This window comes from Nannospalax galili, unplaced genomic scaffold (genome assembly GCF_000622305.1).
Source record: "Nannospalax galili isolate Female #2095 unplaced genomic scaffold, S.galili_v1.0 scaffold632, whole genome shotgun sequence".
NCBI classification, from domain to species: Eukaryota; Metazoa; Chordata; class Mammalia; order Rodentia; family Spalacidae; genus Nannospalax; species Nannospalax galili.
In genome coordinates this window covers 946,526-957,592 of record NW_008332816.1, presented here as the reverse complement: position 1 = coordinate 957,592, position 11,067 = coordinate 946,526, and the positions used below count along the sequence as shown (strand labels likewise).

The following is an 11,067-nucleotide window of genomic DNA, read 5'->3' as shown; positions in this document are numbered from 1 at the left end:
GAAAGGGGATCTGATCATATAGGGAACAGCAGCTTTATTCGGGACCCTGTGTAATTGTTCTGCTGCAACAATGAAATACTTGAGCTCAGGATAGAAAGAGTAACCACTTGATGAAGGGAGCGGCTGCTCCACAGGCTTCTGCCATGATGGGCTTCCCTGAGAAACTGGTCACAGAGTTTGAACCTGCTGATCTGGTACTAGGAATTAAGGGAGTGGGGCTCTGGACAGTCGTGCATTGCTTGACTTCTCATGATCTAACCAAAAAATCATCTGCATCTACAGTCACTGGGAGAAGGACAGGAAATCACTCACTGTGAAAACCAACCAAACACTAAAGGTGCCCTGTGCCTGCCAGGGGACCAATCACACACAAACCCAGAGAGTCCCACCCTCAAGACCCAGACACATAGAATCTGCTCAGCACTGAGGCTGGATGACAAGAGAGAAACTTCTGTTTCCCACCACGAGCCTGTCCCTGAGCAGCAAGAGGAGAAATCTTCAGGTGTACAGGCGCTGATGGACATGTAGGATGACAGGATTACCCCACCAGTGTTGTGTGCTCAGTGACTGTGATGTGTAAACGGTGAAGCATGAATGAGGTGACCACAGGGCAAGGATGGAAGACAGGTATGGTCACGTTCCTGCTGAGGGGCTTTCCAACAGGGACAAGTTGCTACCGCTGTGGGTGAAGATGTAAAGCACAGTGCTCTCCGCTGTGATGCCACCTGTTGATGCCTCCACCCTCTGAGTCAAGTTGATCATTTGGAGCTCATTCCACCAGGAGGCGGCAGCACCTCTTCCTCCCAAGACTGATGCCTGCTGGGAGGGTAGCTGTGACTGAGCTCGCAGCACTGAGTGCAGGTCCGATTGGTTCCCGGGTATTATCCCACCATGTATTCTCATATCGGAGACAAGTATCCACTCAGATAATAGGGAAGAAATATGAAGGCCATGTGAAATACTAAACACACAGGTCTCAGGAAGGCATCAGACGCTGGGGTGGGGTGCTGCTGCCCTGACAGAGAGTGAGTATGCCACCTGAGACGTGCTTGTAATGGAAAGCCTGGATAAACTCTGCAGTCAGAACTTGTTTTTTGTTGTTGTTGTTGTTGCTGTTGTTTGTGTGTGTGTGTGTGTGTGTGTGTGTGTGTGTGTGTGTGTGTGTGCTTGTTTGTTTGCTGCGTTTTGTTCAGGGGCTGAAAGAAGCCAGGATGACCTCAAACTCACTATGTAGTAAGAATGATTTTGAATTCTGATCCTCTGCCTCCTGAGGGTGATGATTATAGGTATGAACCACAGTACCAGATTGATGCAGTGATGGGGATCAAACCCAGGACTCCATGATGCCAGACAAATACTCTCCAACTGAGCTATATCTCAGCCCCCAGGGCTTTTATCTGACATAATAAATGTACATAGAAATTAAATCAACAGACATCGAAAATATAGATATAGAAGATGATGATCAGTGACACTGACAGTCAGTGATGTTCTTTTGGTTGGTAGAATTCATGTCTGAGAAGCAAGAGGGGAGAATACTAAGTACCTCCATCACGTTCTCCATAGGATACACAGGCAGTGTGGGTGTCCAGTGTCTGCCCTTCTAAGAGATGCTGGATTAGAAAATCGTCCTAGAGTGGAGACTCAGGCCAGTGAACATGATAAGGAAACACCCTAGAGGAAATCCATGACTCCCCCATTTCCACGTGGGTGATTCACAGCACAGCACTGGGTGAGAAAAATATTACATTCTTCTGTTACGTACAGTTTTCATTAATGATCATGAGTCTCAGTGGCAGGTGAGCAAGCAGGCATCTTAGATAACTTCCCAGAGTTCTGATGGAGGCTACACAGCCACAGACAGCAGTGAACAGATGTGTGAGCTGAGCTCTTCACCCCCAACCCAAGTGTGTTCAAGTTACAACCCCTGGTCCCTGTGATTGAGTTCACACCACACATACAGGAAAAAAGACAGGAAAGGCAGTTTGCTTTTCATTAACATATTGAAAACACAATATACTGGATCTTATGGGATGAAGCTGGTGGTGTGGCCAAGTAGTAGATACCTGATTAATGCTAGAGGCCCTGTGTTCAGTCTCCAGTAACAAACATACCATCATCTCTTTGAGTAAACAAGGAAACACTGAAGAAAGTCTGTAGTGATAAGTGAGCACATTTATGAACAAATACCTGAGCACTGTGTGTGTCTGTAATCCCAGACTTGGAAGTCTGAGGCATGGGGGTTATGAGTTTGAGTGCAACATGGGCTACAGAGTAAGACCCAGCCTCAAAAACAGAAAAGAAAAGGATGAAGTTGTTAAATATGACACATTATTGTAAATGTTAAAGTCTGGAAAAATACAAAGCACGCAACTACTAAATATAATTATTATTCTGTCACCTCTACTGCCTTCTCTATAAACCGTCACAAATGCTGTATTAGTCGGGACTCACCTGCCTAATTCATTTCTGGGTCTCCATTCCTGCTAAGTGGCTCTCCTCCCCTGCCTCTGATCCTCCAGAAGGGAAGTAGAAGCAGCAGATAGCTGCTGAAACCAGCCTCATCCATATAGTGAGTTCCAGGCCACTGAAGGCTACACGGTGAGGCTCTGCCTCAAAAACAGAAAGCGAAACAAAACAAACAGCAAACAAACAAAAACTATGAAAGACAGATGATGGAGAGTTTAGAATCCAGACAACCAAAGCATGGAAAAAAGAAGAGCCAGTCTCCTCTGAAGGAAAGTTCTACTTCCTGTCTGTCTGTGGGAAAAAAGCTCTCATGACAGGAAAGAGGACCAAACCTCTAAAGGCCACAACACAACCTGTGCATCTGTCTATCTGGCAAGGCACTGTCACCAAACCTCTGCAAAGCTGCATCCACAAGAAATAAATGTCATGGTTCCCACTTGCACCTCCCTGCTCTGCCTTGGTGAGACATAAGGACAGGGAGGGAACATTGGTCTGGGAGGGACCGCACCCCAGTCAAACCTTGTATGACTAAGACTTCTCAGGGACTCAGAGCCAATGAGGAGGGGAGGACCTGCTCAGGCTTCAGGGCAGACCTCTCACAGAGAACACTCTTCCAGGACTGAGTCTGGGCCTCAGGACCCCAGTGCTGGCAGGTGAGTGGGTCCCCAGCTATCACAGCTAAGTCCTCCTCACTGAGGATAAGGGATCACCTGTGAGCATTGGAGACAGCAGCAGGTGTGGCTGATACTGGGGAAACTGAAGAAGGTCCCCAGGCTGAGGGCTGGATCTGAGGGAGGGTGTCCTGTGACCCAACCTCTGATTCCTTGCAGTGACCCTCCCAAAGCCTGCCCTCAAGACCAAGCCAGGATCTGTGGTCACCAAGGAAACACAGGTGACCATGTCATGTGAGGGGATTTCAGGTGCTCGGGAATACTTTCTGTATAAAGAGGGAATCCCAGAGCCCTGGCAAAGACAGACCCCACTGCACCCTGGGAACAAGACCCAGTTCCTCATTCCATCCATTAAATGGCACCATACTGGGCAATATCACTGTTGCTATCGCACCGCTGCTGACTGGTCAGAGCTCAGTGACCCCCTGGAGCTGTTGGCAACAGGTAAGAGGTCATTCAGGGATCTAAGCCTCAGATAGTGCCCTCAAGAAAGGGGTCTCTTCTCTGGGGTGTACATTCTCACAGCCCAGCACCGGGGAACAGTGTGGGAGGTGTGAGCCCACTTAGCACACTCCCTTCTTCTGTCCTAGATGACAACAGTAAACCCGGCCTATCAGTCCTGCCCAGTCCTCTGATGACTTCAGGAGATTATGTGACCCTCCAGTGTGTCTCACAGCAGGAAAACAGCAGGTTCATTCCAGCTACAGAAGATCAGAAATTCTCTAGGTCCCTGGAATCACAGTATATATACACTACTGGACAATACAAGGCTCAGTTATCTGTGGGCCCTGTGACCCCCAGCCAGAGGTGGATATTCAAATGGTACAGCTATGACAGCAGCAACCCCCAGGTGTGGTCAGGACCCAGTGACCCCATGGAGCTCCTGGTCTCAGGTAAGGGAGCCCCAGCCTTTCCATTGAATGACATTGGCCCTGTTGCATGTTCCCAGGGGAGGTCCTGGTGTGTGATAGGTGAGGGGATCCAGGATTCCCGAGTCTATTGACAGAGAGCATGGGAGACAGTGAGAGTCAAGATGCCAAACCAAGGTGGACAGGGAGAGTGAGCAGAAACAGGTCAGATGGGCTTAAAAGGCTCCACTGGCCCTTCTGCTATTCAGGAATCAGACTAAGTGTCACTTATTGGTTTTACTTGTCAGGACTCAGATTTGCTTTGCTCAGCAGGGGACCTACTGGCTTCGGGGCAGATGACTTGATCAGCGACAGAGTCTTAGACCCTGAGACTTGTGTCTTTCCAACAAGCTGATTTATTTTAGAATTCAGATGGTTTTTATACATCCCAAGGAACTAGCAGTCACATGGGATATGGGAGTCACATACAAAGATTTAGGACACAAAGAAACAGGACATTTAGTCTGCTAGTTGGCGCCAGGAGGATTCTTAAACTTTTACTCAAGGTTATCAATGCCCATCCAGTAATTTATTGGCCACAATGTTTTCTTTCTTAAAGCTAAAAGCATGGTGAACTTTTAGCTTTTAGCTCAGGAGTAAACCTCTAACCTGGCCTAATCTCTTAGCCAGGGATAGCTGAGTTATTTGTTCAGGACAAAGAGATGAGCTAAGGGTTGTTGACCAAGATGCTTTCCCACAGAGCAGGGAGCCTGCACTTTTATGACCAGGCCGCTTCCTCCTGCCAGTCTAGCAGTGTTCTGCAGGACAGGAATTATCAGAGCCCCTGTTTTCAGTGCCCCTCCCTTTAGCAGAGAATGCAGCCTGGACTTAAAAGTGTTAGGCTTGCTGTTGTAATGAAATGCTTCTTCTAAGTATGCGGTTAATAAATAAATAATTTTTTAACTTCCCCCCAAAAAAGAGTTTTAGGCTCACCCTAGGGCCTGGCATCCTGGTTTCCTACATTTACCCACCAACTTCCTTTCAGGAACCCTCCACAAACCCACCATCTGGGCTGAGTCATGCTTTGTGATCACCTCAGGAAGTCCTGCAACCATCTGGTGCCAGAGGACCATGGAACCCCAACTATATGTTCTTCTTAAAGAGAAAAGCTCAGCACCACTGGACAAACACACCCTACAGGAGCCTGGGGATAAAGCCAATTACTCCATCCTGTCCACGTCACAGCGACATGCAGGGCGATATCACTGTTACTGTTACAGCACTGCTGGCTGGGCAGAGCGCAGTGACCCCCTGGAACCGGTGGTGACAGATGAGAAGACACCCAGGGGTTCTAGCCCAAGGTCCTGCCTTCAGGAAATGCATCTGCTCTCAGAGGTGTCCCCCTCCCACAGTCCGGGCCCCAGGGTAAAATATGGGCTGTGTGAGTCCACTTAACCTGCTGTCCCTTCTCTTCTGGGATTCTACTTCAGGAAACCAAGCCTGCTAGTCTTGTCCAACCCTGTGGTGACCTCAGGAGGGAACATGACCCTCCAGTGTGTCTCATGGCAGAGATATGACAGGGTCATTCTGATTAAGGAAAATCAGAATTTCTCCAGCTACATGGCTTCACAGTGTACACACTGGGCAGTTCCAGGCCCTATTCCTTGTAGATCCTGTGACAACCACTCACAAAGGGACATGCAGATGTTATGGCTACTACAATATAAACCCATTGTTGTGATCAGAACTCAGTAAACCCCCCACCTGAAATGCATGTCTCAGGTAAAGCAGCCCCATGGCCAGCCAACCCAATCATTTTCTTTCAGACCTTGGGCCCTTTGCCATGAACTCTGCTCCCAAGAGAGTCCCAGGTAGCAGAATGGCTAAAGGGACTTTTTGCTCCTGAGCCAGAATCCCAACAATGTGAGAGAGCTTATCCTGGTTCCTGGACAGAACCTGACCCTGCAGTGCAGCTCTGACACCAGCTACACCCGATTTCCTCTGTTCAAAGAGGAGACATGTGACATGTCCCAGAGTACTGACTGACAGCCCCGGCTGGTGTTTTTCAGTCCAACTTCCCCCTGGGCTTTGTAAGGGGCCACTATGAGCACTATGGGTCACACATCGCTCCTCTAAGTAGTCAGCCCCCTGTGACCCCCCTGAACATCCTGGTCACAGGTGAGGAGACTAGTGGGTGCAAACAGGGACCCAAAGTCTGCACATGCCCTGCCGGGATGAGGGCTGGGGTACAAGGGAGGAGCAGAAGAAGAGACAGGGTAACAGGATGGAGGCAGAGTCAGGGAAAACAGAGACCCAGGTCCCCAGAGACAGACCCTGGCGAGGTCTCAGCCAGGATCAAGATGGCAGCTCCCCACCATCCCTCTTCTCTCAGTACAGCTCCCTGTCACACCCTCCCTCTCTGTGCAGCCAGGCCCCACAGTGTTCTCAGGAGAGAATGTGTCGCTGCTGTGTCAGTCACGGAGCCAATTGGACACTTTCCTTCTGACCAAGGAAGGGGCAGCCAGTCCCCCACTACATCTCAATTCAAGGTCTCAAGATGGGAAATACTGGGCAGAATTCTCCATGAGTGCTGTGACCTTGGCCCTCGGGGGCACCTACAGGTGCTACAGTTCTCAAAGCTCATCCCCCTACCTGTTGTCACACCCCAGTGACCCCATGGAGCATGTGGTGTCAGGTAAGGTGTCCATCACCTCTCTGAGCTGAAGGTCTTCCATTAAGCATGTCCTCTGCTAGGAAGGAAGTGAGAGCACCTGGAGAGGGGGATTCACCCTTCCAGAGGTACAGGTCAACATTCAGAGAATGCCCACTCCATCTTTTCAGTGGCGTCCAGAAGGTTTCAGGTGGGAAACAGGATGGCTCTAGTGAGGCCACACAGCAGATGTAGGACAGTGACCAGAGAGAGGCCTCCATGTCAGCCTCCATCCTGCACCTCTTCCTGTCCTCATCCTCCCATTCCTGTTAGACCCCGAGTATCAGTGTATCCAGGCCCACAGTGCCCCAAGAATAGGAAGAGACCCTGCCTCAGGATTCTTCTGCAGGTAACAGAAGTTGATGTGCGTTCATGTATGCTGCTGCCATGTCATGTCCATATGTTAACATGTCACAACACTTGTCTCGATCTACAAGCTCTTATACCCTTTCTGCCCCCTCTTCTGTAATGTTCTCTGAGCCTTGGATGGAGGGAGGTTTATGTAGATGCTCCATCCACAGTGCACCGCACGGTTACTTATACTGCACAGTTTTAATTGTCATGCGTTCATTGTACATAGAGAAGGATTCCATAAGCACATTTTCACACAGGTATGTCGTGTGCTCTTACTGTGTTCACTCCCAGTCTTCTTCTTACCCTGCTATGGCCACTGTTTCCCCAGAGAGTCTCACTGCTAGCTCAATGGCATACATATAATTTTATGTGTATATAAAAAGTCTAGGACTGGAGAGATGACTTCGTGGTTAAGAGCACTGGCTGCTCTTGCAGAGGACCCGGGTTCTATTCCCAGCACCCACATGGAAGCTGACAGCCATCTGTAACTCCAGTTCAGGCTATCACATGTTCTCTTCTGACCTCTGTGGACATCACACAACATGGGTGCAATTACACACAGGCAGGCAATACACTCATACACATAACATAAAAGTTGAGCTCCACAATGAGAAAACACATGTGATGACTTCTTTCAGAGTTTCATTCCTTGCCTCAATATCATCTCCAGCTGTTTCCATTTCCATCAGAATTTGTTGTCTTGCATAGCAGTATTTCTTGCTTCAAATACATGTGCTTCAAAGGCACATTTATTATATAAGCATGTACATGTGTACCTCTAATTTTTACATTATATGTTTACATGTGTTTGTAGTTACAAAATTTATCCAGACTAATATTGTCAACTAGCATGTTGTTGGATGTTCTCTACTCATCTCTCTGGAGATTTATGTCACCACATATTAAAACATATACACTTTCTGGGTTTCACTGCAGGTGTTTCTAACTATGTGATGCTTAGACAATGGGTTGTTAGAGAGACAAGAAGCACCATGGGAATTGGCTGTGGTGGAAGTAGGAGAGACAACCACAGGCTGTCCCACCTTTATCTGATGTGCAGAAGTCCTTGAGGCGATGTCCCCACTCCTGGATCCAAAGCTGGTCATCAAAGGGATCCCATATGCAGGGGAATTAGCATATGTGGTCCTATACCGAAGTGTAGGAGAGCTCCACACCTTCTGAACGTGGAGGTGATTGTTCTCGATAATCCCTAGCACTCAGGATTCAGATAACTTTATTCTATAGGATCTCAGACACAAGTATTGAACTCACAGAACACAGTGGGGTTGACAAATTGAAGAAGAGAAGAGGAAACCTGATACGACAGGGAAAGGGTTGATTGCAGAACTTCATGAAGTTATGTGATCAGATGAACATGTTTTTATAGGAAATAAGTATGTGGAAGGCAGAGAAAACACTCAGGTCTCTTAAACATTTCACATATCCAACCCCTCTTTTCTGTTTCTCAGGAGTATCTGAGACCATCAACCTATCACAAAACATGTCAGAACCCAAGACAGGTGAGTAAGAAGTCTCAGTATTAGGACTGGACAGAGAGTACCAAGTCCTGTCCAAGGGAGGGAGGTGCCTTGGGTGGAAATCCAAGGTATTTTAGTTTGCCCTGTTCTCTTCTTCCACAACCACAGGCTCACAGTCCCAGGATCACATCGTGGAGAATCTCATCGGGATGGGCATGGCTGGCTTGGTCCTTGTGGTCCTTGGGATTCTGCTGTTTGAGGCTCAGCACAGCCAGAGAAGGATTCAAGGTGGACCCAGGTGATGAACAGGAGACAGAACTTCAGCCTTCATGGTAGCAGAGTCTGAGAAGCAAATTTGATGATTTGAGATTTGAAACAAATCTCTCTTTGAAATATAAGAGAGAGAGGATGGGGAGGGGTGCTGTAAAAAGCAGTCCTCTGGACATGACAGGCCTATCACACTCATGAGTGCCTAGGAGCTGTGGTGAACTGCACAAGACCCTCACAAGATCCGTCTAGCCAAAGTTCCAGCAGAGATAGAGGAGGTACTCTCCAGATCCCACCCCTAAATGAGGAGTGCCTGGCAGTTGGCAGCTGCTAGAAGAGGGGACTCATTCTTTTTAATTTTTTGTGACAGTGCAGCTACTGGTACATTGTCCATGGTACAGTGCATGCCCCCCCGACACACACACATTCACATATGGACACTAAGTGGACTTATTGGTTGTCAAAAAGTAAAAACGGGGGCTGGAGAGATGGCTCAACATTTGAGAACACTGGTTGTTCTTGCAGAAGACCCGGGTTCAAATCCCAGCACCCACATGGCAGCTAAAAACTGTCCGTAACTCCAGTCCCAGGGGATCCGACAGCCTTTTCTGACCTCCATGGGCATTGCACAACATGGGTGCACTTACCTACATGCAGGCAATACACGAATACACATAAAATAAAAATAATAAATATTTTTAAAAGTAAAAGAGGACATGAATGTGAGAGGAGATGTGTTGGGATACATTTGGAGCAGGTGGAAAGGGAAGGAGGTGGTGGATATGATCATATTTCATTGGCTGCATGTATGAAACCTTCAATTATAAAGGCAAATTGAATTCAGAAAACCAAGCAATGTATATCTTCCCTCATTTGTGAACTGTAACACCAATTCTTATATATGAGTATATATCCTTAAGTAACAGCAGGAGCCAGGAAAATGGGAAGGAAATATGAAGGTAAAGGACAAGAAAGAGCCCAAAACAGGAAGATAGTAGGGAACAGATGTTGCCAGGAGGGAGGTGTGGAGGAGGGAGGAACATGCAGGGGACCATGGGGTGGGGGAGAAGGGAACTCAGGAGGGGGGGATGGTGGGAGGCAGTTATTATTGGAGGGAGGGTGGGGATAATGGGGGCCCTTGAACTGAGGAGGGAGGAGGGAGGTTGGATGGGGGGACAGAGAGGAGAGATAAATGGAGCTTAAGTGACATGGGAAGCCAGAGGGAAATATATTGACTCTGGAGCCCCCTGAAAAATATGCATATGGTGAGTGAACATTAGTGCATGTGTATACCTGGGGGCTGTATGGCAAGGAGCACAGTGTCATACACAGAGACGGCCTCCCTTTGAGTGGTTGGTCAGAGCAATCCAAGTGACTCCAAAAATTACACAGGCTATTACCGGAGCTCTTGGTTATCTCCCAGAACTCAAAGGTAAGACCCTACTGCTGAAGACAGGACATACTTTGGACACCGGATTGGAGCAATGGAGCAAGAACTGACCTGGAAGCCTTCTCCCTGAAGACTAGCTCTCATAGTTCTAGAGGATACTATGCAAGCTTCTAAGGGAGAAAAAAAAATCAATCAAGGATCCAACCCAGCCCTAAAGCCAAATAACCATAATGACTGGTACAGCAAACTACCTCTGTTGGTGCAGTGGTGGCACTGTTATCTGGGGGGTAATCAACAGCTATCTAATTGGACTTAAAGCCCTCTCAATAGAAGTGAACTCATGGATGCCCTGTAATTATAGCCAAATATTCATGACTGAAGAGGTCATAGATCCTAGACAAAACCCTATCTCTGTCACATCTCTAGACAAATGAAATCTCTTACTATATGCTAAAATATGGATCCTTATATTTAAAGACAAGTATGCCACACACCACTCATCATCAAAGAAGCTTCTTTTTGCAACAGACGGAGGCTACTGCAGAGTTCCACAACTGGTCACACACAGAGAATATACGTCTGAGAGATGCCCACCCTTAAGTGACATATTTAAAGTGGAACCTCTACACCTAAGGCTCATGGAACATAGCAGAACAGGGGGTAGAGAGAATACTAGTGCATCCCTCAACTCTCACCAGCAAAGTTTCCTCATACAAGAGTGTGATGCACACAGACGGCCGCAACTGGCTAAACTTTACAGAGTAAGAAACTGCAGTGTGTGTCCTCCTATATTGAACTTCACCCACTCGTTGCTCAGGGACCATTGCAGAAAAGGGGATGAAAGCATTGTAGAGTCAGGATTGGTCCATGAACATAGGGA

The 11,067-nt window shown here is 47.7% G+C and overlaps 1 protein-coding gene across 1 annotated transcript; it reads left to right on the top strand.

Annotated features, from left to right (window-relative positions):
• Positions 1 to 590: 590 nt before the first annotated feature.
• Positions 591 to 8,832, top strand: LOC103729707 (leukocyte immunoglobulin-like receptor subfamily A member 1). The gene is made up of 6 exons (XM_029560911.1): positions 591 to 627; positions 3,300 to 3,584; positions 3,731 to 4,033; positions 6,381 to 6,683; positions 8,522 to 8,572; positions 8,699 to 8,832. The coding sequence occupies exons 1-6, from the start codon at positions 591 to 593 to the stop codon at positions 8,830 to 8,832; spliced, it is 1,113 nt and encodes a 370-aa protein (XP_029416771.1).
• The last annotated feature ends 2,235 nt before the right edge of the window (positions 8,833 to 11,067 follow it).